Source organism: Bacillus rossius, chromosome 8, assembly GCF_032445375.1.
Source record: "Bacillus rossius redtenbacheri isolate Brsri chromosome 8, Brsri_v3, whole genome shotgun sequence".
NCBI classification, from domain to species: Eukaryota; Metazoa; Arthropoda; class Insecta; order Phasmatodea; family Bacillidae; genus Bacillus; species Bacillus rossius.
In genome coordinates, this window is record NC_086336.1 from 2,973,783 (window position 1) to 3,000,964 (window position 27,182).

Genomic DNA, 27,182 nt, shown 5'->3' on the forward strand with positions numbered 1-27,182 from the left:
AACAACAAACACACAAAGTACAATGAGTACCGATACAAAAGGAGTAACAACGTAACCTTGCATGTTCCTCTGCAACAGCAGTGATCCATGCAAGCTGCCTCAGCTACGTGAATTACTTTAAGGGGCCTCCCTAGTGGCATCAGAAGTTAGTGAACACTAGATTTTTTGGAACATGATAGCACATTCATTATTTATCAACACTATGAATCTGAAATTTTTCTCCCCACGAAAATAAAATACAACTACTGTGCATATACCTAGTTTTAAATATTTAATTCTATGTATAAAATTATAAAATAAAAAAATCATCATTTGGGCCAATTTTGCACTGTTCTGAGACCTAGAATACAAAGTTGACTATGTGTCATCGGTGCGAACATTTTCTTGCCAAAATTATTTTGTTCATTACAAAATTGGAAAGTGAGTTTGGCTCCCCCTTTTTCTTCAGGAAGTACGTAAAAAATTTGTTTGTAATTTAGTTATTGCAATTTTAATTTTTTTTTATGTATACAAGTAAAAATATTTAATGTTTTCATCTAATTATTCCTAGGTTTATAAAGTGATCTATTAATAATACGTGATTTTTCATAGCAGTCCAGAAGATTTTTATAAATATGTGACTACATGAAAAACCCTACAGCACTTGAACGTAAAAATGTTGTGAGAATTTTTGTGATTTAATAAACTTTATTAAGTAGCCATCAACGTTCTAATGACATCATTTTTTTGTAATGAATTTAAATCTCTGAAATTATGTAGTATGTGAATTAAAAAAAACAAACTTTTAAACACGAATTAAAGTTGTTTGCAATTCTTCTAGATATAGTCTGGGGCGCAACACTAATAAACACTGTTGAACTAGATATAGTCTGGGGCGCAACACTAATAAACACTGTTGAACTAGATATAGTCTGGGGCGCAACACTAATAAACACTGTTGAACTAGATATAGTCTGGGGCGCAACACTAATAAACACTGTTGAACTAGATATAGTCTGGGGCGCAACACTAATAAACACTGTTGAACTAGATATAGTCTGGGGCGCAACACTAATAAACACTGTTGAACTAGATATAGTCTGGGGCGCAACACTAATAAACACTGTTGAACTAGATATAGTCTGGGGCGCAACACTAATAAACACTGTTGAACTAGATATAGTCTGGGGCGCAACACTAATAAACACTGTTGAACTAGATATAGTCTGGGGCGCAACACTAATAAACACTGTTGAACTAGATATAGTCTGGGGCGCAACACTAATAAACACTGTTGAAAAGCAAGGTGATACGAGAGCTGGATCATGGTGTGTGTAGCGGAAGGCAGCGACTGGACTCCAGCAGATACAGCGACAAGAGCCTCCCCTCCGCCTCTTCCCGAGAGCTCGCCCACCCACTAGCTGCTGCACTGGCCCGGAGCCCAGCGCGCTAGGGAGGCCCCTTAGCGACACATTGAAAAGGACTGATTTTGACGGTAGGTCGCCACAAGCAGCGTGTCTAGGGTCTGGCTGCCGCTCGGCAAGCAACACGACAAAGCAAACAAAAATAAATAAAACACAAAATGAATCTCGCTGAACCATTGCAGAGAACAAATTTGCATTTGCCATCAACACACATCCAAAGACATGAATTGTTTCAGTTGTATCGAACCTCGAATCACGATGACACTCAACAGCTGGTACCAATATCCTCACAGCATGCCACGTAGTTGAAGAATTATGTTTTTCAAAAGCTTAACTATGCTACTGAATTACATTATACAGGTACACAAAACCTTTTATCTTTAAAATAAGTAGTTTTATCACATGCCCATTTTGATTGAACAATTCAAATGTATGTTGAGTCCCAAACTTGCAGACCTTCTTGACTCGGCTTGCTGTGTCGAGTGTCTGCCTAGTACAGTCACATGGCGTTCAACATGCGGAAGTAACTCCTGCATGAAGCATGTCAGTTGTCACAATACGCTGAGGGAAAATGATTCAGGTATTTTATTGTTCAAAAATGTCTTACAAATTATAAACAAATTGCATTCATAATACTTGGGACTAATGAGTATTAACTAAAACAACCTATACTATTCATCTAACAATCAAGTCCCATTTCGGATAGTATTAAATACTTGGCAAAGAAAATGATATGATAAAATGAACACAAATAAATAAACACAAAGTAATCACACACTGATTAAAATTAAATATTCACAAACTAAGACACTTAAAATATTACCCACATTCAACAAAAGTTTATTACATTAATGCCTAATCACATTAAATAATATTATGCACTCTACTAACATTATGTATTTACCCAAATGCTAGTCAATGTTTCTTCCAAACATATTTAATAGCAATTCCACATTTGTGTTTTTTTAGGTATCTAATTGAAAGTGACTTTTATGTACAAATACCATGTCTCACCTTTTGCAATGGGTTTATCACTTTAATGGTGCCTTTTCAGAGATTTATGTCGACCATCTCCAGCTGTTTATACTTAATGTGCAACCATAAACTGATGTGAGATGTCAAAGAACAAAATATTTAAGCACAGTTCCTGTTCCTTTAGAAAATCTTTGCTGACTTTCATGACCTGGACACCCTGTCAAAATACAAATGTTTTCCCAGATCCTATGCCCCAAAAATTGGTTAAAATATTGAGCCTCATCTTGCATTCAGGTAAATACAGCAATTTGTTTTTTAGGGGGGAGAAGAGGGAGTGCAAATTTTGAAAGTAAAACAATTCAAAACTTATATTACTAATAACACTAACACAATGGAAAATGGGCCTACAATAGTAGCCGTAGACAACCGTGGCTTCTCACACAGTAACATACTGTCTTCACTGATATTTTGCACATTGTTTGTAACTTAGGTGAGGGCAGGGGGGTGGGGGATTTATCCCCCCACCCCCTGGTCCGTCACTGTACAGTAGTTCACAAACCTTTAACAAGTACACAAAAGGTTCGAGCTCATCGTCACGACTCCACCCACGTTATGAAGTCACGAGGCGCAGTGTATGAAAGGCAGCCTGGTCCTAACTCACTCAGGCAAAACTTCCGCCAGCTCCATTGATAAGATGCTACCCCGAACAAAATAAATCCATCCAAGCTTCAGGAGCACAACTTCCTGGTTAATTTAATATTAATTAGCCTATGACTAGCAAACAAACCATATAAAATAGACTAACGTGGATTTGTAGTAACTCTCGTAATACTGAAAAACGGCACAAACCTCTTGGTGCAGTGAAACCAAATCACGTAAATTCGCAAATTTGAGTTGCTGGACAGAATCTGGAAGTATGCACTGAATACAGCCTGATCTGATGTGCTTGTCAGAGTGATTAGCTTAGGTCTTGGTCTTTCTCTGGTGCTCACAAAAACCTGTGACACAATTTCAAGACGGCAGTGCTATGCACTGAACCAGAAGGAACGGGACAGGCTCCACGAGACTGCGAGACGGACCTCGACACAACCTGGCCTCACACCTGTACAGCACGCACTGCACCTGGACACAAGCCCTGCCTCGCATTCACACATCTGTTCAACTAAGTATAAGTAACATACATTAATGCTTCATCTCCACAAATTTTACTAACTTATATGGTAAACATAAAGAGTTAATTGGCAATAAACATACAGTTAAAGAGTAAAGTTTTGTAACTTGTTTTTATAGGTTTTAAACCCTTGTAGCAATCCTGAGAATATTCAAGTCTCCATACCTTTACAATATGTCACAAGAAAAGACAATATTTGAGAAGTATAAAGCATTATTTTTTGCCTCATGGCCATCAGTACACTATACACATTAACTAATGCTACCAATTAAATATATCCACTGCCAACTCTAAATGTACTTCTATGTTGTAAAATAGTTTATCTTTGTAGTTGAACTACAAAACATGCTAAGTTTAGAAAGATTCCCTAAAAATAAATTTTACCGTAGCTTGTTTACTAGCACAGCCTATGTACCAAGTATGCGTACTCAAGAAACATGTGAACTGCAGTGATACTATTATAACAGCCTTATGCACTATCGAGTGTGCTTGAGTACTACCATCACAGATTCATCATTCAACATTCAGCACACGGTACGACCAGCACGTGACATGTGTATCACATGTGCACCCCAACTATTAATGTTCAAAAATTACTATACAGTGGGAGATCCAAGGAGCAATAACACAGTCAATGTCTCCACCAGCTAGGAGACATGACACATCACTTAGAATCAAAGATAAATCAACAAGTTCAGTTGTTCTATTTTCACGTTTTCGGCTCGGCGAACCAACAGCGCAGGCGCGGAGGGGAAACGTTGCCATGCAACCAAGACACCACACAAGGGGAAGGGGGAACAAGGAGGGGAAACGAGGTAAGGAAATAAGGAGGGGAAACATCTCAGTCAAAGTGGATCTCTAAAGCATTTTCGGCGCGCCGTAGATGTCTTCCCTTGGCGACCCCGGAGCTGGCTCAACGCGATAAGTGGATGAATATATAGCCCCGAATAACATGTAGTAGTTATGGTTAAAGAAACACAACAGTGGCTATAGAAATTACGATCCAGTACAATTTCCTACAGAATGTATCGCTAGCCATCAAGCATGAAGTCACATGGTTACACACAGACACTTGACACGGCCTCCAAGGTTGCGGACACCTCTCTGCGACTGCACTCTCAGACGAGTCGACCCCGCGACCATCACCACGTGAGAGTGAAGCACGAGGAGAGTGATGCTGGGTGCAGGATGCATCACTGTTCCACTCAACAACCGTGTGTGTTGCTAACGAATCAGTTCGCACATCCTGATATATTACCTGGCAAAAGTTGTTCGAAAACCACTTGCATACCTATCTGCAGTCATTTCGTCATGGGCATCATACATACATGCATACATCATTAGGGGATTAGTCCCGCCCAGCCCTCTCAGCATCAGCCCTACCGGCCTGGGGTCCCATGGGCGAGGATACGGAATACGCCGTGTACGCAATCAGGAAAGGTGTTAGAGCTTCAGCTGTGACCACAGACTGAGGCTACCCATCCCAGCAAAGTCACCACCTCGGCCTCCTGTCTCACTCGGCTAAGCAGACAGTTGGCTGTGTCCTTAGCCCTTAGACCTTATCAGCACTGCTGGCTCTTACCTCGATTTCCCACGTCACACAGGGACCCAGTGAACCCGTGGTCCGGTGGAGGCCTAGCTGTCCAGGCTAGTACCGGAGCTGTGTCGTCGCTTACCACGTTGACTCATCAAGAGCTAGGGAACCCTTATTTTGGTATTTCATAATATATACAACATATATAACAAACAGTAGATGTTTCTGAGTTTGGGTATTACTAGAAAAAAAAAAAATTTCAAGTGTGTTTGTCAATATTATTTTGTGCAAAATTGCTGGTTATCATATAATTTTTAAGTTCTTAGGGTGAAACTGACATATAACAAAATAAAAACTCTTTTTATGATTTTCAATCAGTGTAGAAATTACAGCCCAGAGATTCCATGAACGAGCACATAGAAATGTCACAGTACTTAGTGATTACTGTAAAACCAACCAAAACATGACTGTGAATAGTCCAACATGCCGCATTTGACAGAACCATGATTAATTCATTGTTTGCCAGAAAATACTTGCTGATGAAATATGAATGTCTTAAAAAGTAAAATGTATTAGATAATAGCACTAGTGTACCATCCATATGGTAGTTAGCATGCACACTGACAGGTTAAGTGCCTGGGTGTGCCATCAGTGTTTGGAAAGTGGAGTGTTTGGAAGTCAGTGCACGCCAGCATGCTGAGCTAGCCTCACAGTCTTCCCTAGACAACAGCACACGCTCACACGCACACGGAGCCCGTGTGAGACTGGGAGAGAAACGTCAGCGACTGACACTCGGAGCAGTCTGCTGTACCCGACGGCCCGGGATACTTCCTACGATGAAACTGTGACGGAATGCCTAAGACGGGAAAGGGACAAACTTTGATGGAGACACGAAGGTCTCCCAGTTTCATTTGGAAACAAAGCAGACGTTAAAAACAAATGCCTCTACTACAGTAACAGAGAGAGGCAGTGCCACAGCATCATGTAGGCTCAGCAATGTGACCGTATAAGTGGCCGACAGGAGCACTATACTGGCTGAGTATGTGTAGCATGGTTGAGTCTAGCCTACTAAACAATTGTGAGTCTGCCAATCCTCCACCCGCAACATTTACCATGTGTCCATGAGCAAACAATTGGTTCAACCTCTGCGAACCGTGGAGGTGGACAGTCAGACTAGTTTATCAGCTAAGAGCTATAATTTGGTGACGTAAAAACCACATACGAAACAAGAACTAATGTATTTTGCCCACGAGTAACATTTAGTTGTGCTGGTATTAGACAAGGCCTCAATTAAACACTACCTATGATAATCTGTAATTTGGTACAAGGCAATCACATTTTCTACAGCCACAGATTGATCAAAAACAGCAGGAGGAATTCATCTCAAATGCTAGCTAGGTGTTTTCAGTTACATTAAACTAAGATTTCGTGCCGTAAAAGCTACCGTCAGTGTTTCTAAAATGTAGTCTGCTCAAGCTCTTTCTGTACGTCGATGAAAACTACGCATACATACGTACATGTCTACATTCACAAAAAACCCCTGCCATGAATAACCACCTGCAGCTTATAAGTCATCTCCCTTACATTTCACTACATAATAACAATGTATTTTAAATACGACACTAGTTCACTGCATTGGCGAGGATTATCTTTAAGATCTGCGGCAAAAGACGAGGAGAAGACTTACTTGAGACAAGCAGGAATATATACTGTGGCAAATGTTGAAATCACTGAACGACTCTGAAGGAAAGCTGCACCGAGCTGCGCGGGGCCGAAGGGCACGGCTACACCTCGCACGCGCCGCCCGCCGTGTAGCAGCGGTGCTTGCGCGCGTCCAGCAGGCGGTCGGAGCCGCGCAGGCTCTCCTCGTGCAGCGACGGGGCGCGCGGTCGGCGGGCCGGCACATCCTCCCCCGCCTCGCCCTGCTCCGGGGCGAGCAGCGGGCTGGCCTCGTCGCTGCCGTCGCTGTCGCTCCAGCCGTCGCTGGCGCTCTCCGAGCCTCCGTGCAGCACCCGGTGCGCGTCCCGAGCCGCGAAGTACACGGCCGCCGCCACGGCCTGCGACACGGCACACCGAGGTGCACGCTGAGCCAGCAGCCCTCTCGGGCCACACGTGGCGTGCATGGCAGGGACCTGCTAGATGGGCCGAGTACGGCTCCATAGCTGTCGAGGCCCAGCAAGGAGCCAGTTCCGGCCCATGTGCTAAGTTTCTGCCGCAACACGCACGTACCTGTGTGTTGCCTCCTTCGACAAGAACACACACACACACCGCGAGATCTCCGAGTGGGCAGGCAGTCTAGTGCCAACAACCAGCGTCTAGCTGCCTTCGTGGAGTCTGGCGACGTACGGCATTAGGACATGCTGACTGGGTCCGTGAGAACAAGAACCCATCACTGCACCCAAGACTCATCATGATTCTCAGAGAACTTGTGCTGAGAGCTTCTGCCGGCAGGTCACTGCTGTTGCCGTCCTCGCCGACGCAGCTGCAAGCCAATGGGAGACCTGCCTTCGCCGACAGTGTGTCAAACAACAGGGGTGGATTATGCCGGACCCTCGAAGGTGAATATCCGCCCGCTTCGATGAGCCTGAGTGGTATGCCTCTCCACCAAAAGCAGTTCACCTACAAGCTGTGACGAGTCTCACCAGTGAGACATACATTGCTGCACTAACACGACTTCTGTCAACGTCAACGCAAGGAACTCAACACAACCTTCACAGTGATTGTGTCACAGCGAGTGGACAGGCAACTACAGGGTTTTCTCACCGATGAGCAGAAACACAAAAATCTACTTGGCTCATCTGCTGCTGCTTCACCCTCATTTCCTCCCACCTGCAGTCCCACGGAAATCAAGATGATTTGTCGGAGGCTGCAGTAAAGAGTACAAAATATTACTTAATCCACGTCGTGAGGAAACAATTTGTCACGCTGGAAAAATTTATGAGCCTTATGGGGAAGATTGAGGTCACGTCAATAGCCCTTGTCTCATTTGTTCCTTGTCCCTCATTTGGTCCGACCGGTTCAATTCGCTAGTTCCAGGCTTGGTTTCCGGTGAATTCCTGTTACCAGGGTCCTTATCCCGGGAGGGGAGTGGTGGGAGGGGGTGAGCCACTGCGCCTCCACACCCCCACCCCCCGCCTCGCCTCGGCACTGCACCTTGTACGACCTCAGGAGCCACACAGGCGAGCAGGTGGTGATGGGCTCTCCAGTGGAGATGGCTGGGTGCTCGACAGTGGCAGGGAAAACAAAAACATGTTCTCATTCCGTTACAGAAGGCACGAACCCACGCACGGACTCACCACAATGAAGGTCATGGCTGCCATCACCACGGACCCATACCGGAAACCAAAGTGCTGCAGCAGCACTCCCCCCAACGACGGACCAATCATGTCACTGCAACAGAACATCACAGGCTCCAAATACATCTTTTAATGAAACTGAAACTTCAGACTGTTATAAATCCTATTGCAACAGCAAACTTTTCACATTGAGCTTAAGTTACAGAGTGGCCATAAATTCAATTACTTTGAACTCTTGGAATTCATTTTGAAATGCTCACTGTAAAAAGTTCATTTTACAAAAACTCTAAAACCGACAATGTCTTGATGAACAGATAATCAAATGTTACCAACTAGAATATGAGCAATCAGTTCTACTTAATGGATTTTATTTAGCCAATCTTCTATAGTGTTTTTTTTTTCAAATGAGTTAACACAGGCTCATTCACTTCACTCTAATGAGCTGAGGATTGAAGCCTACAGAAGCATCATACGCAGTGGCTGTCCTACAGGAGAGGTGATGGGTGGTTCCCCCCCCCCCCCCCCCCCCAAACCCAAAACCAAAACCCTGAAACATTGGGAAGGATATCACAAAGGATTATCCACTCCAATCCGCTCCTGACCTAAAAGCAGTTTGGTTTTTTTTTTTAAATATTATTTTAAATTTTAGTGCTAAAAAAATACAATATTTTAAATTTTAGTACTCTTAAAAATAAATTAAAACTAGTGTTGCTAATGACTTTAAAGGCATCATAAATGTGTTAAAAAAAACTCTTTTAACTGTTATTTTTCAAAATTTCGGATTCAACATCTACCTAAGAGTTAATCGCGTTAAAAAAAACCTTCCAGCCAACCGCCCTCGGCGCTGGTTGGTTTGCAACAAAATCATCGACATTAGAGTCTCCACCTAGAGACAGTGACAGCCGAGGCCTGACTGGTGAGCGACAAAGCAATCACTAGAGACGAAATAAATGTTCAATCCAACAAAAGCTGAAGAGAGTAGCCACCACACTGGCGCAGAGCAGTTTCTAGTGACGGTGATGTTGAGCGACTTCGCTCTCAAACACAATAGTCTCAATCCTGAGCAATGATTGTGCTCAATACTGTACACTACCTATTTTGTATGTCATGTTATTCAAAGAAGCAAAGTCCATTAATTTATTTTATTTATTGTATTTTTATTTAATTTTTATCCACTGTTAAACAATATCATCACATAATGTCATCGGCATAGTATTTTGTAAAAGAATTTTGTGTAGTTTTTAAAACTTTGTATCAGCACCCAAATTTCAGTACTCACTTTGCACTGTTTTCTCGATAACTTAATTCTTTTAATGTTACATCATTTATTTTTATCTTATTGTTGATTATTCTAGTGTTCTATATTAAAGTTTATGTGCTACTATTAATCTAACACTATCCTAGAGGAAACTATAAAGTTTAGAGATCTTGATTATTCGCTCATATCTATCGACTACCCAACACAATGTATGTTTTTTTTTTGTTTAAGTAAATGACTTTAATAATTAATTTCTTGTGCCATAGTTAATTATTTCATGACAAAATACTTATAATTATTATTTGAAATTTGGATGCTAGTAACTATAATATCTGTAAAATGTTATTATTTGTGAGCACTATTTGTGCTATGTTCATTGCCACTTCTGGTGAATATTTTAATTACATTAGTTTTTCTTTCATAATATTATTCTTCGATACTACTCTATTTCCAGTTTAAAACATAATTTTCCTTTGTTGTGATATTTACATAATTTTGCACTGGCGCCCTGGTTATGCAAAAAATACAGGTTTACTTGAGTCAATTGATTAAAAAAAAAAAAGTCCATAACCATGATATTTGAAATGAATGTCCAGTGCATGATGAGTGACTCACCCGAGGGAGTACATGCAGGACCAGACGCCGGCCACCAAGCTGTACGTGGTTATGTCGTCGCTGCAGCCGCCCTCGCTGCAAGGCACAACACAACACCTCTCAACCACGCTCGCGCCACTGCCAGTAGGCCTCCATCTACTGATCCAGCACTCTGCACTTCTACCTGCAGCTATGGTCTAGCATGGTCTGTGGTCATGACTCATTTACACTTTAATTTTCACTACACTTTCGTTTCATTCAAAGTAACTTAACTTGGACAGATGGAAATATCATATAGCCACAGGAACACAGCATGTTTTGCAATGAACCACTTCATTTGACCAAACTACGGAAACAATAGTGATGAAAGACATAAATAATGTTTCGTATTGATCAGAAACATTCATACCTGATGTCCAAAAAAAAAAAAATACAAAAAGTAAGAATATGAGGTTTCTTACATTGCACTATCAAGAAGAGCTTCAAATGTTGGTAGCAGTGCCAATGCCACGGATATTCCGAGGAGTGAGAGAGCCACTAGGTTTAGCCACAGCATGCTGAAAACATAAACATCAACATGTACTGATGACAAACCATTATATAACCTCTTTTATCGCATAATCGTCGCACGCGCATAATCGTTGCACCGATATTTTAGGACGTCAAATATGGATAGAATATCTCTCACGTAAACGTCACATGATGTTTTTAGTCACATTATTAGATTTCAAGCGCTTTATGTAGGTATATTTTTTGTATAAAACGATGTATTTTAAAGTAGAAATTCAATATTTATTCAGACATTACCACTTACTTATTTAATTAACAGAAATTCGAAGTTGTCTGATGTGTAAATTTTCTTTTTAAACACTTTTTAAACGTTATAACCTTTATCTGTTTGTTTGCGAGGCCGCGGTGTACCACTTATAAAAATGTAGCCAGCACTAGTTGACATCATTCATGTTTGGTTATGTTGCTTCCTGTATAGAATGCGCACACGTAGTCGAATATCGATATTGATAGTTCGCCGATTGCATGCAACGTGCGGGCTCTGTCGAGTGCTGAGTTAACGACGTTTGATGGACCACACTCTTTTGTGGTAAGTGTGTACTACGTTCAGGCTCGCATTCGGGTCACAAATTTTGTTTTTCTATTTACAAGTTGAAGAAAGGTTTTTGTTGCATGACTTCTTAATTTAAATTGTTTGGCGAGCTCTTGTATACTCCATTTTTTAAATAAACTTACTTTCCAAGAAAAGTTTTTGTTTATGAATAACTTTACCTAACAAAAAGTTTTTTTTTTCTTCGCATAAACATCGCACCCCTACTTTTCAAACTTGATTTTAGTATTACATGTGCGACAATTATGCGATTAACATGGTATACTCAGTATGAAAAATAGAAACAAAGAGAAAAAACGCAAAAGTTCATGAGAGTTAAATTGGTTAATGAGAAAGTAAATGATTATTTTATTTATGTAAGGCATATATATAATATAACAATTATCTCTAAAAATTATAATTAATAAATATATTTTTAAGAAATAGCTGATGACATACTTGTTACCACTAGCTTAACCTCTAATACTTCTCAGACATGTCATAACAGCTAACTAGTTTCTTTCCAAAAAATAATTATGCACATTCAAAAGTGCTATATTATGTCAGGAATAAGGTAGTAACTTAATCTCGAAAATTAGTACCTAATCATAAACTGAATTAATTACATTGGTATTCACCCAATCCTTACACTTCTAGATTAATTGGCTACATAATTGAAGCTACTTCAAGTGGAAATGTAAGAGAACTGGGAGTTACAGTGAGAGGTCTATAATCCAGCAGTTCATGGTTCGACATACTCTGTAATCCAACACCGACTGAGCCGCTCACATTCAGGTTGTGTCGGGCGACACTATGCTACTGGCGCTCACAGTTCTCTCTCTTCTGATTTCTGTACAGAGATGCCTGTTTTCCACCGGGTTACATCTCACAACTATACGGATGATTAGCATGCCGGTGACCAAAGTACATGCGCACCACCGTGCCAAGGGTGAGGTATGAGAGGGGCAGGCCACTCACTCGCTGAAGGGCAGGAAGGGCGCCGGACCCAGCAGCACGAGCCCCGCGGTGCACAGCAGCAGTCCCACCACCATCATGGACCAGTGGTTGTTGAGGCGGTCCGCCAGCAGGCCCCACAGCGGGCTGAACAGACCGTACAGCCCGGAGAACAGCAGGAACACCAGCCCCACCTGCTCCGGCCGCAGCTTGAACTGCAACACGCACGTGCTCCGTACCAGCTCCGCCCCGGGTCGCTCTCCCCGTCAGCCCGGTCCGGGACAGGACGGTCGTACCTGGCGCAGGTGCGGCTCCAGCGTGGGGTCGAGGAAGCCCCACATGTTGGACGCCACCACGATCACCAGGCTCACAATCGCCACCGACGGCAGTCGCATCAGCTTCAGGAACGAGCCGGACTTGCGCACCGAGTCGGACGCTGCAACACGGCACGCTACACTCCGCTACGCCCTACATGCCACTTCCTGCCATAACACTCCTTTAACTGACTACATTTACCAATAGCTAATTACTAATTACCAAAGGTGTAAAAAAAAAAAAAAAACAGTATCCAGAGAAACAAATTCCACGAGGCATTTGTAAGAATGAATGCAACATGTAGGGTTACTAACTCTGACAGTCCTCTGTCTGTCTCACACAACACACTCACATTTGTTCCTTGTCCTACACATGCGTGGCAACCTGCAAGGGATTCCTTCAAACAAGTGGTTCAAGCTAGAACCATAAGTAATAATTAACTTGTGGCCAGGACAAGTTATTGACAGATTTCTTGCCAACTTGCCCCGACCTCTGTGTTGTCTATTTGGACGTTAAAAGTTTTTGATATGTGTATCACGCAAGCAAATCAAATTCATTGAAAAATGAAAGTTTGCCTCTCTTTCTGCATTTCATCTTCTATCTACAGTAAATGGCACAGAAATTATTTTAAACATACAAAGTTACTCATTAGAATTTAATCAGACGAGTGTCAAATGATTTTAACCAGTTTTCATCCATTGACAACGAATGATGTCCCAAGGCAAGTGTTATGGGCATGGCAGACAGTCAGTGAGATGTAAGATGGTGTCTTATTGATGGCCGTTGCGAATCAGTTATTATAAGATGAAATAAATTTAAGATAAACCATCGTGCAATCGACAGGATCTTGTATTAACCAAAACGGTTACACTCAGGAACTTGTGACCGGGCCAGTAAAAGTAGTGAAAGTGGGTAAACAATGGTCATGGGTGGTTAGGATAAGTTGCCACTCGACATAGACTGGCACAGTAAGAATGCACATGCATTCTGTAAGTTTTGGGAGTCGGAATTTGAGGACTACTTTGTCAACACAGGACAACACAATGTCCAGGATAAGGTTAAGATTTCACTTTTATGAAATATCATGGGCATATCTTCTCACATTTTTTTAACAATTCACACATTGGAAGACGATAGATACAATTATGTAAAGGTGGAACAGGCCATAGAAAAGTACGTACCACCCAGGGTCAAATGAGGTCTTTGAATGATACATATTCACTCAGCGGTGCCAAGAGGAAGAGGAAAGTTCTCATCATTTTTCCCCAGCCCTACGGCAGCTCGTGAGGGTGCAGAAACACAAGATGGTGCGGGATTGTATTGTTCATGTTGTACAAGACGAGGCTGTCCTAGAAGCTCACATTAGAAAAAGTGGCAGCAGAGTGCAGTACAACAAGCGCATCTTGCACACAGCAAGAAAGGTGATAGTGAGCCTGACTCTGTTACAGTAAAACGGCCAGGAAAAGCTCAAGTGGACAGCAACACAGGCCGGTGAAAGTATATGAACTGCTTAAAGGAGAAGTTGACTGGCAGTGGCTAACTTTACATTTGAAAGTTTTTGATGAGCTGAAGCTGAATCTGGCAGAGGCATCTGTACTGGTATTATTTGACCTTGAGACAAAGAAACCATCTTACAGTGTGATGCATTCACAGCGTGGGCTAGCAGGCTGTTTGTTGCACAAGTCCAGTTCCGGTAACCTTCAACTAGTCACTGCTTCACGGAGCCCATCATACAGTGAAAAGAACAACTCTCCATCAGAGAAGGAACGTCTAGCCATATATTTTGGAGCAACAATGATTCATGAGTTTATCTAAGGTTGGACGGTAAACGTTCAAACTGACCACAGGCCCTTAGCAACAGTTGTGAACAAAAGCATAGGGAAGATAGGGTCTCCTCGACTACAGCACTCGCTGAAGGTGTCCTATGTACCTATGCTTGATAAATGATCCAGGAGGAGTATGAAGTGATGAAAAGAGCTAAGGTAAGAGCGTGGAGGAATTAAGTGTGCTAAAATAACTAGGAGACATATCAATTGGTGAAAACGGGTGAGGAATGAGTGAGGAGGAAGCAACCACTAGGAAGAACCACTAGGAAGAGAGCTGATGTAGAGGTATGAAAGAAGAGCTGAATAAAAACCGCTAACATGATGGGCTGACGACAATCTCTGACAAAAGAGCGAGGAAGAATTCCTTCCAAAAGAACCACTAGGGAGATTGGTAGATGAAAAGGGTTTGAGGGAAGAGCGATCAGGAAGTAAAAATGAAGGAAAAAGCCAGGAGAAGAATGGACTGGTGAATAGGACTGAGGAAAGAGCGGGATTGGAGAAAAATTTCATTGAGAATCAGGAGGTGAATGGGTTGGTGAAAAGGTCTGATGGATGAGCAAGGAGCAAGGGAAGTTTATGAAAGTGCCAGGAGGAAGGAAAACTGCTGAAAGGACTAGTAAAAGGGGCTGAGGGAAAAACAATGAGGATGGGAGTCTGCTAAATAACCAAGAGAAGTATTATATGGTAAGAAGGGAAGGAAAGCGAGAGGATGAAAGAAGCTTGCTGAAAGAACCACTAATAGGTTGGGATGGTTCAAAGGTCTGAGGGAAGAACAAGGGGGAAGAAATTCTGCTGAAAGAACCAGGATAAGTGTGAACTGGTGAAAAGTGCTGAGGGAAAATTGAAGAGTAAGGAAGCCTCTTGAAATAACCACTAGGAGGTAAGGCTAGAGAAAAGGGCTAAACAAGAGCGAGGAGAAAGGACACCTGCTCAAAGAACATCTTGAAGGATGGGCTGGTGAAAAGGGTTGAAGGCAGAGGGAGGAGGATAAATACTGATGAAAGAACCAATAGGAGGATGGGCTAACGATCCCAAGATCTTGCCACATACAGTATTCAATAATGATGAGAACCACCTACAAAAACTTATTAAAACATGGTTCAATTAGTTATAAAAAATACATTATAATGTAGCTCAAGGCTGGAACAAGAGGATATGTTCTAAGGGTGTTGTGAGATTTGATATGGAAGAAGGAGTGGACATGAAAATGCAAACAAGTGTTGTTCAATACCTAAAATGTGCCCATTGTTACTTATGGGGCAGATGCTGGGAAGATCAGAGCAACAGGTATGGAGTTCATGAGGAGTATGTTGGCAGTAACAAGACAAGAAAGGATCAGGAATGAGATGGTGCAAGCAAGAAACTGTGTACAGGACTCGAATGTGAGTAATGAAAAAGTTAAATTGAGATGGTATGGCCATGTGCAGAGAATGGGAAAAGAGAGGCTGCCTAGGGAAATGATGGAGTCGAAGTACACAGGAAGAAGACACCAAGGAAGACCAAGGAGGAGGTGGGAAGAGCAGATAGTTAACGGAGTGCAAGAGAGAGGACAAGAATGAAACACAGTGAAGGAGAAAGAATGGGTGGAGTGACGGAGGAAGGTATAGGAATTTTACTTTGCTGACCCGGCCGCAGGCTGGAGGCAGTTGTTGATGATGATGATGATGATGATGATGATGACTACTGGAAAATGTATTGTTTTGTGGTTCACTGTAATACAACAATATCACTGAGACTACATACAAATTACACAGAAATCGCAGTCCTAACATGTGAATGGCTGCCACACCAAGTATAAACAAACCTGGTTCTCTACCGTGTGCCAGTTATATCATACACTACACACATCGTCAGACACAATGCTGTAAGCCGCTCTGCAGTGCACTAGGCTAGTGCAGGACGCAGCCAACACTCACCGTCACTGGGGGGCAACAGCAGGCTGTTGATGGGCACAAACACAACCATGATCACCCCGAGGCTGTAGAAGGGCAAGCCGAACCCCCCCACCTGCAAGAGAGCGTTAGCACAGCTTCAGTCCCTACCCTTCTCGCTCCAACCGCAGGGCTACGTCGCACACCGCTAAAATAAATATGCTCGGGTATGTTTCAGTCTTTCCTGCAAGCAAGTGTGTGAATGAACAAGTACTCAAGAATCAGGTATGGTATGCATCTAATAAACACCACCTCAATACCACCTTGTTTTCCAGCGTATCAGACAATAGTCAGGTTCACTGTGTTATGATTTAGAACTCCGTGGGAATTTTGTGGATAGTATGAAAGTTGTACATTTCTGGAAAGGTCATAATATAAACAATTAAAAAATAATGTTTCCATTTGCTACGAGTCCTGTGTAGCCGCCATTTTGGATTTTAAACAATGGCTGACATTAAAAAAACAATTTTTTTTATATCTCAGTTTCTAAATATAACATAAAAATATAATTTTGAAATGTAAACATACATTTTCAGGGCTAAGAAATGTATTGTGAGTAACAACACATGTGAATTTGAACTGAAACATGTAAATTGGTTCTGTTTCTATGATGGCAATCACATGTTTATATTGTGATTTTATGATTGCAGGGTCTGACCATGAGTGACCAACTACAAGCTTCTTAGTAACTTCTGAAGGTCAGGCACTTGTCAACTGGAAGCTATGTGTACTGTGTCAGTCTTTCGACGACAAGAAGTTGGTGCTAAATCCTCGGATACAGTCTTACCATTGTGGTAGTAGCAGAGATGGCCCGTTTGCAAGATAGCAAGTACTTCTATGTTCATTAAAAAAATTAACAGCTGGAATGTACAAATCATGCAGTCTACCATCGTAGTTCCTATACACATGCAATTACCAAAAACTAAATCCAACGTGCCTGGGACCATTATGCACATAAATTAGCAAGCGGTAGACACATGTCAAATAAATGGGGATTTGAAACAGGAAGAACTGAAATTGACGAAACAGATTCATCAGCATATGACCGTCCACCATTCAAGAGGTCACGTACATGCCAATAGATTATTATGAGAAGCTTTATCATGTAAGGAAAGTCAATGCTGGGAAATATTTAAAAGATGCTGTTGAAATCTCTGATAATTTAACCTGCTGGACAAAGCATGTTTATCCACGGACAGCGAGAAGGCTGCACTAGCAGAACAGCAGTGTTTTGATTTTTGTGGACACTGATTTATCCTTATCAGTATGCTGTCAGTTCTAATCTATTTGTAACCACCTGCTGGACTCTCTTCTCCATAAAATACTTTAGCCGATAACGTGGGTGTTAGTAATGGTTCCAAATCACTACGTTAAATCCGTCTTTACTATATTAGTCTTCTCAAAATTTACCTGGCCAGATGTAGCAAAATTCTCCACATAAATAACCCCAAAACATTACGAAAATCCTGTGGAAATTTTTTTCCCCGCCTGACGAGAAAATCTTATGTGTTCCCAAAATTGTTCCAGACTTTCAAGATCCTGCACTGCCGTATTCGTAAACGACCGAATATTGGTTTTTTTTTTCAAAGTGTTAGTATTCAATATTGAATCGAAAACAAATAATAAACTATTAATTTTGATATCTGAAAATTTGAATATTAGCACAGGCCTTGTATTAACATTAAGTGAGGTTTTCTAGTCCTGCAAGAGTCGCGTGTGTGAGGACCTGAGGATCTGCGAGGTAGGGGCTTACCGAGTACAGGAGGCCTCCCAGCGCCGGCCCCACGCTCATGCCCAGCCCGACGAAGGTCTCCAGGATGCCCTGCGCACACCACACCTCACATCACGCCGTGAGCGTCACACTTGCTCCAACACCTCGGTGGTTAGTTCACTTTACTGTCATTTCCCATTCATCACGAGAGCACGCTCGCATTTTACGTTTCCAACAGATATTCACTAAATATCAATTAATAGCAGGAACCCAAGCCAGAATTCACAACTATCATCACTTGCACCAGCTTTCACAGGCCGAAGACACGGTTTAGCAAGTATCTGGCTGCGGCATCTGGGACCGAACAACATATATGCAAGTGAGCTATCAAAATAGATTTTACAGTAAAGAGCCTTAACAAAAAACTAATTAACCAACTCAGCATGTCAAGACAGCCTTAACAGCTACCATCACACAAGTGAAAAACACAACTTTATATAAATTCAGTCACTAGCGTTAAGTCACCTGTGACTTTTTCTGACCTCTACGAAGTTTCATGGATCGATAGATGCAAGTATATTCATAATAAATTGTTGTGTAACTTGTAGCTATACATATATAACCTATATTAACACATGTCATTAACTTATGTTTGTATTTTCACTGTTACAATTAATCTACGTAATTACAATGTACCTATAAAAACTCACAGAATTGATGGGTAGTGATAATAATGAAAATACTTAATACATACTGAACTAGTAATACCTAAAAATAAAACATCTCGTAGGGAAGTGGAAATACAGACTTAAAAGTGAGAAATCCTTTTGAGTGATGTAATTTTTAATGAGGTGTCACTATAGGTGTATTTTGTATTTGGATTGATTGGTTCTCGGTACTTCGCAGTCAGCTGCAGACTATCAGGCCGGCTAATGGGTACTTATACAAGCGAGAGTGTCCATCTTCCTTTCCATATTTACCACACACATGTGGCTGTAGTTAACGTTGATTGCTCATCAAATCATGTTTCATTACGAATTGTGTTTTGCTAGTTAAATGTGCATTCTCTAAGCAACTTTCATTTCTGTATTTATATAATTATATTTTATGTATTACTCTATGGGTTCTTTTGTCAAAACAATATGTTTGATTAAAATCTGATTGGTCAGAAATTTTCGTTAGATTGTCCTAGCGAGTTTATTTTATAAATAAAATTTAGTACTCTTCAAACATTCATGAACTCTAGATGTGTTTTATAGTCAGGCCAGTTATGTTTTATTTAATCATCATTGATACTCAAATAGGCTACATGACATAAAAAGAATAGTTCTGAATTTCTACGTGAAAGCCATACATACCATTTGATTTTCAAAGTTATAAGAAGAGTGTGAAATGGTCTTTTGACAAAAACCTTGAGGATTTTGAACTTGATTTATTTCACGGAATGAATGTTCTGTCCAGTGACAGAAGTATTAACAACTCGAAACATTTATTTCCTGTATATTGTGCATCGTGAAACTACCTAATAGATGTGCAGTTCTTCGAAAGGAGTTAGGAATCTTAGCAGAGCTTCAATTTGAGGCATCGTCTCGCTGAGGATCAACGAAGCTACCAGAGACGGCTACGGTTTATCAGACATTTACGAGAGGCATTATGAACATTCCCAAACGGATAACATTCTTGCTATAGAGGATTTCAACAGAAGTACCTTTAGGTATTAACTGATGATAGCACAACAGTGTGTCGGTAGGATAGTGAAATTGTTTAATTGTTTGTGTTGTGTTTAGAAATATTAACATCCAGACTGTAGATATACTGCTTACACTTTTTCGTCTGATAATTTAATTTACTTTCATTTTGCCTTACTTAATTTTTTCCAAGTATTGTATCTCTAGTTTACTTTGACGTCATACCTCCTATGATAGCAACGCCCGGTCTTCACCTGCCAGTACGCACCCTTGCATCACATCCGCACGAGTCAAGTTAGTGATTCTTTCCGCAACTAAGTAAGAACTCCGTGCCGTGTGTTAGCACCTGTATGAGCACCAGTGTATTTAATTCCCGTAAGAATTTATGTAAAGTCATCATATTCAGAAAAGAAAGTGTGTGACCCCTTAAGAGTACCTGGTTTGACAAACACCTAAATACCTATTGCAACCACACACCAGATTTAATACTTATTTAATACGTATTTAACAATATATAAATAGTCTGGCTCTAGGTAACGGAGTAGCTCAAAGGCGATTAACAGTCTCTGGTTAGACTGGTGTTTTTCAAATAAAAAATTACCATATAAACAAAACGCTCACATTTAGACCTTCTGTCAGTCGTTTCCCATGTGGGTAAATTAACTAAGTGAACTGCAAGATGTTTAGACGTGAAATTTTACGTAAAACATTTATTAGTGCTTTATGGATGTGTCGCACGAGGGCACTGTTCCTCCCCTCTCGCGGCAGTCTTGAGGAGTTCGTGGTACCAGGTGGACGTGACCGGCATGTGTGGAAGCTGTTAACGCTTACATCACTGAGATCTGCAAGCCAGTCAATCATATTAATCCACCGAAATCTTTGGTACTTAATTCCACCAGGAACACTTGGACCAGTTTGCGGTGCAGGGCGTGACCCTCCCGCCGTCACTTCTCCTTCCATGTGTGACAACGCCACGGAGTTTTAAAAAGAGTAGAGGAACGACTGATTCGGGTCGCAATCTTTCTATAGCGAGAGTGTAGACGAGTAACGTAAAGTGCAACATGTTTTAACAATGTTTCCAGTGTAATTTGTAGCAAACCAATCCAGGCTTAGTACCTGTCCATTGGCTCGTCTGAATAAAACCACGCCCGCCAAAACGTTTGTTTTATTCAGTAGTTCTCTGCCCAGCCTGCTTAGGACTCAACTACCTATGCGGAGAAGGGAACGCTCAAGGATGGCGTTAGTTAGTAGGGCCTTCACCAACAGGTGCAGCCACCGAGCCTAGTGAGCCACACTGGGGCCGGCGACACACACCAACACTTGGGTCAGACGTCCAGTCTAACCTGGCACCCTCCTGGACCAAGCTCATGGTTAAATTATTGTAAATTACTTCCACGTTACTAAGTTCAACCCGGTTCTCAGTCACAGGACAACCGAGCGGTGGCAACTTGTACTACATTTATTTGCAACTATCAAGTTAACTTTATCCTAGAGGATATACTTCTTAGTTGAGAGCACTCAATAATGCTTTTATTGTTTGACTAGCAACATTAACGAATTCTTTCTTAACTCAAATAATTTTTATTCATAATAGTCGTGTAATACTTAAGATCTATTAACAATAAAGGATTGATAATTTCAAACCTGAATTTGGATGTAAGTATTATTCTGAATTTGAAGTTGTATGGTTGGAAGGTTTAATGTAATTAATGCACACACTATTTACTATGTGATAATGAGAACAGTTGTACTGGTCATGTTCAGCACAAGAGTGAAATGTGCTCCAATGACTCGTTACATTCATTGTACAAACAATTACAATATAAAAAATCATAAAACTACATAGAAAAATTTGCAAGTCATCAAAAACTGGAATGCTCATAAAGAAACCTTCAATAAAATGTTCAGTAAACACATTGTTAAATGGAAACACCTGAAAACATTATGTCTGCATAAAGCACTTAGTCACCACTACATGCAGAGCAGTGATCAAACAAGAAGTTTAGTTGATGTATAATGTTATAATATTTGCCTTTAAAAATCATCAAATAAATTTCTTGTTAGATTATGTGCTACTAAAAAAATGCTTGCCAACTAGTTACAAATAAACTGAAAAGTGAGACTCGCACACATTACTACAACATTATAAGACAATCTAATTAAGCCCCTTGAAAAAACAATCATAAGTGACGGTCGTGGTTTTAAAAATTAACTATTTCATTATTTCAATAGATAAATAAGACAAAAGATTTTTTTTTTTAAATATTATAAATATAAAAACATAAAAATATAACAATATCAGGCACAATAAAGTATGTATATATAATACACAAGCGTTAGTCAAAAGGAAAACTAATGACAAAACTTACCAGCACAGAGCCAATGTTGTCCGGGAAGATCGACACAACAAACACGAAGCTAGCAGTGGCGTAGGCACTTGCCCCCAGGGCTTCCAGTATCCTCACCAGGAAACAAAACAGAGTATACACCTCATACTGGTCTATGTAATCCAGCAACCTGCAACAACACACTGCTCTATGTAGTCCAGCAACCTGCAACAACACACTGCACTATGTAGTCCAGCAACCTGCAACACACTGCTCTATGTAGTCCAGCAACCTGCAACACACTGTTCTATGTAGTCCAGCAACCTGCAACAACACACTGCTCTATGTAGTCCAGCAACCTGCAACAACACACTGCACTATGTAGTCCAGCAACCTGCAACACACTGCTCTATGTAGTCCAGCAACCAGCAACAACACACTGCTCTATGTAGTCCAGCAACCTGCAACACACTGTTCTATGTAGTCCAGCAACCTGCAACAACACACGGCTCTATGTAGTTCAGCAACCTGCAACAACACACTGCTCTATGTAGTCCAGCAACCTGCAACAACACACTGCTCTATGTAGTCCAGCAACCTGCAACAACACGGCTCTATGTAGCCCATCAACCTGCTACAATACAGCTCTCTGAAGTCCAGCAACCTGCAGACAACACAGCTCTATGAAGTTCAGCCACCTGCAACAACACAGCTCTATGAAGTCCAGCAACCTGCAACAACACACTGCATTATGTAGTCCAGCAACCTGCAACACAACTCTATGTAGTCCAGCAACCTGCAACAACACACTGCTCTATGTAGTCCAGCAACCTGCAACAACACTGCTCTATGTAGTCCATCAACCTGCTACAATACAGCTCTCTGAAGTCCAGCAACCTGCAGACAACACAGCTCTATGAAGTCCAGCAACCTGCAACAACACTGCTCTATGTAGTCCATCAACCTGCTACAATACAGCTCTCTGAAGTCCAGCAATCTGCAGACAACACAGCTCTATGAAGTCCAGCAACCTGCAACAACACAGCTCTATGTAGTCAGGACAGATATCCCCAGTAAGGTTGCATTAGTCAGCACAGTAAAATAAATTTGAAATGTAAGTGAAGAGCAATTTTCATCTACTTGTACAGGCTGTGCCAGTAACTTAACCTTTTTTTTTTATGAGTAAAAATTTAGCTCTCGGTAAACTGCATTTGGTAAGAGTAATCTCATGAAAGTGGAACGGAAGTCGATGACGGAAATGTGACACTAAGATGGTGGACCCATGTGAAACAACATAAACCCGCATATATTCACTTTCATAAAACGCAATTGGCTCTAAAAACATTATGGTTTGACTTCAATAAAATGAGATCATTAAAAAAAAATATCTTTCAATGAAAAAGTTCTGTGGTTGTTTCCAAACACATGGTACCACCAAGGAAATCTCGCCAACTTACCCAAACAAAACGTTGCAGCAGCCGGCAACAAACATCCCAGAGAGGAACAGGAACCTCGCCCCGGCATGAGGGAGCTGCAATCAGACAATATACAACAGACAATCATGGCACCACTGTTCCAATGAGTCCTATGCTTCTGCATACAACACTGTCACTGAAGCAGCTCACATATAAGGAGTCAGATCTACTGTCCCATGAAAACATTGCTCGTAAATGTAACTTAAACTGCTCTGCTTATTTATAAGTTTCAAAATATTCCTGAAATGAGTGCAACGAGCGAAACTCGCGGTGCAAGTGCCTTGTGTCCGCCTGTGGGACAGGCGGCCCGGTGGTGCTTGCGCGAGGCAGGCTCACAGTTTTCCAGTTCATTTGACCGCTACGTGTCACCGAGAGACACGCCCATCAGGCACGCTTCCCGCACGACAACACAATAGGCCAGGTTATGAGCCTGTTAAAGCACAGGCCATTTACGAATTTTTGATAAACTACTTCACATGTGTGTGTCCGCAGTAAAGTCTGTGGCGTACTGGCAGATTACTCAGTCCGTTGCATACTAATTTTGAACAATCAAGGTCTCAGAAAATACTCTTGTGGCATGCCAGATGTCACTTAAGCCATTCTCGAACTTTTTTTTTCCTACCCTGAGCATTGAGGGAATAAATGGGACTACCCTGAGCAAACCTAACAGCTCACTATACAAGCAAATAACCTGGAGTTGATCACACTATCAATCAATACTGATCGCCTTGATAGAAGGTAATTTGACCTCTCAACCATCAGTAGGCCAAAGGTTTTGTAAAAAGGTGTGCAACTGTAGTAGGTAATACTCACAATTTTACCAAACACTGGAGATGAAATGAAGACGACCAATGCATACACGCTGAAGACGAGGCCGGACATAGACTGAGACATTCCTTTCAGTGCTGCCTGCAAATACACACACTCCAATAAAAACTAAATATGAATAGCAAAGCTGCTCTTCATCACAACCATGCCACTATGAGTTATGCAAAGGATGACATATAAATAACATAAAATATTCATATCATCTTAGCCCTGGAAAAAGTAATTTATATTTTTAAAAAAATATATGGATAACAAAATAGTATTACAGGGATGTCACCAAACTGTTAGTGCAATAATCAATAAAATTGTGAAAGGCTGATATTTGTATAATACATAAATGTAAGTGAATTAAAAATGTTTCAATTTTGTCACACACCTCCTTAGGAAAAAATGGAGCCATTATCGACATAGAACAAAAGCTAAGGAAGTCGACGAGTGTGAGCGACAGAAGGGTTAGTTTCTGTGATCTGGTGAAGTGTCGCAGTGGGCCCGTCTGCGGGTGCCTTTGTGTGCGAAGCAGTCTCTCTCGGATCCGGCTTATTTCGACCGCACTGTACGTCCCCGCCTGGCAGGCGGACATGGACTGGCTCCGGGTATAAGAGGCGTTCTTCCGACGAGCCTTGCCGAGTCTGCGAACCTCGTGGCTCAGCACGCGATCATAGGCTGGATACCCGTTGTAGTTGACAATACAGTCGTCGGTTCTCTGCACATCCCCATTAGATGTTCCTTGAACGGTCCCTAAGTAATCCATACCGCCGCTGCCTTTGTGTGCCGCTACTGTCAAATGTGGGCTGAATTCATTCCATCGTAGGCAGTATGTGTTATCGAAACTACTGATAAGATCACGCGGTGTGCATTGTTTTGCTGATAAAAAATGTCTTTAATTCACAACTGCTATAAAAAACAATACATTTAAAGCTACATGTTTTTCAAGTTACATTTCACAACCATAGTCAATTTCTCAATGCATTTGATAAACAGAAACAGAACCCCTACAGCAGTCTTCCATGATTGTTTCAAAGAAGATTCGTCAATACAAAAACATATACCCCAAACCAAAAAGTATACTTTTTACTTATTTTGAAATAGTTTCAAACACTTATATAAAAAATAGTTTCACTAACGGATTGCTTATTTTTATAAATGTTTATAGTGATCTTTGAATATAATGATTAAAAACCACCACTTTATAATACTCATTATCTCCTAAAACTGTTTTTTTTTTTTTTTTTTAAATTCATTCATTAGAATCAAACAAATTATTGTGCTAACAATTTATTAAATTACAACCAGAGATTGAGATAAGTTATTTTTAGATAACTGTTGCATCCACTTTTTCAAGTTAGGTCGACAGGTTTTCTGTATCTGCTTTTAGCAACAAATGCGTGAGCGGAAAACATGCAGTAGTCCGCTACGATTTCAAAAATATTTATAATTTTCTAGTTTCCTTTAAAACTAAAATAAAATAAACTATTCTCACTTAAGTAATTACTTATTACAAAACCACGATTATTGTGCTATTTAAGAAAAATTGCTTTAAAATCACTACCATTATATATACTCCTGCAACCAGAAAAAAAAAATTCACTGCAATCAAACCAAGTATTATGCACACATTAGAACCTCACCCAGCGATTGCTATAAGATATATTAACAAAATTTACCCTTCACGTTTCCTTGCTGGGCCGACACATTATCTATATATGCATTTAGCAAAAATTGCATGCGCCGAAAATTTACAGTAACCCGCATGAAAAAGGCTACAATTTCAATTTTTTTAAAATAATTATATGGTTTTCTTTTAAAACAAAATAATATAAAACAATCTTCACTCAAGGTATTACTTCTTGAAAAAAAAAACACTTTAATTGTGATCTTTAAAAATTAATTCTTTAAAAACACTACTATACCATACACACCTGCACCCCAAAGAAAAACTAAATATTTAATAATTCACTGTATTCAAACAAATTATTGTGCACCCATAACAACTACAACAAGCGATTGAGGTAAGCTTGCCGTCGTCCGGGGTCTCGGGCTCGAGTCCCGGTGCGGCTCCTAGCGGGAATGGCGGTTGTCGATGCAGTGTTTCCGGGTGGGCGTCAGACTAGCTCTGTTTCTAGTCGATAGGTGGGTCGTGGGGTCGGTTGCCCTGCGTGGCCCACTAGGACCGTCGGCGGTGTTGCGTGGGTTATGAGGAATTCCCTACTTGGCGGTGGTTGGGAGTCGTATGGTTAATTAATCAGACGCTGAAGTGATGCAACAAATGACGTGTGTCGTTTATTCATGCGACTGTGGGCTTGGTGTAATACCGTTGATTACATGCCACGTCGTACAGAGGATGATGTCACAAAATACAGAAGTTACACAATTACACAAAGTTAGTTTGAAAGTTACGTAATAAGACATGGCACAAGTTCACAAAAAATGTTACGCGAAGGTGCGTTGCACAAGTTTATTGAATGTTACGCGGTGGCGCGTCGCACAAGTTTACAAAAGAAAACGTTCTAGATTCAAGGCGTAGCACAAAGTTACTAAATATTACGTATTAGCGTGGCACTAGGCGGTTCTGAGCCTGGTTACTCAAAAGAGGGGTGAGGGCGATTGGAGGCGGCCAATCCCGTATATCAATGTCTCGAGGCGGTGTTCGCGTCCACTGTAGTGGAGCGCGGACCGCAGCTAAATTCGCTCAAGTTCCCTTACGGGGTGGTGTCAGCGCCAGAGCGACTGGTTTTAGTTAAAGTTCTGTTCTTCGGGAGGCGGCCCGTGCCGTATGCTGAAACTACCCCGCAGACCA

The 27,182-nt window shown here is 41.2% G+C and overlaps 1 protein-coding gene across 1 annotated transcript; it reads right to left on the reverse strand.

Annotated features, from left to right (window-relative positions):
• Positions 1-1,103: 1,103 nt before the first annotated feature.
• On the reverse strand, positions 1,104-25,470 carry LOC134535485 (MFS-type transporter SLC18B1-like). The gene is made up of 12 exons (XM_063374607.1): positions 24,762-25,470; positions 24,371-24,466; positions 23,540-23,613; positions 22,125-22,272; positions 18,110-18,178; positions 16,342-16,432; positions 12,581-12,720; positions 12,309-12,499; positions 10,693-10,788; positions 10,253-10,327; positions 8,380-8,473; positions 1,104-7,140 (listed from the first exon to the last, which is right to left on the reverse strand). The coding sequence occupies exons 1-12, from the start codon at positions 25,134-25,136 to the stop codon at positions 6,868-6,870; spliced, it is 1,722 nt and encodes a 573-aa protein (XP_063230677.1). The 5' UTR covers positions 25,137-25,470; the 3' UTR covers positions 1,104-6,867.
• Positions 25,471-27,182: the final 1,712 nt, after the last annotated feature.

Coding starts and splice junctions, on each gene's coding strand:
- LOC134535485 (XM_063374607.1), bottom strand. CDS start 25,136: ATGGATTACTTAGGGACCGTTCAAGGAACATCTAATGGGGATGTGCAG. Junction 12,721..16,341: donor GCTGTTGCCCCCCAGTGACG/GTGAGTGTTGGC, acceptor GCCGTGTTGCAG/CGTCCGACTCGGTGCGCAAG. Junction 7,141..8,379: donor CAGCCATGACCTTCATTGTG/GTGAGTCCGTGC, acceptor GCCGTGTCGCAG/GCCGTGGCGGCGGCCGTGTA.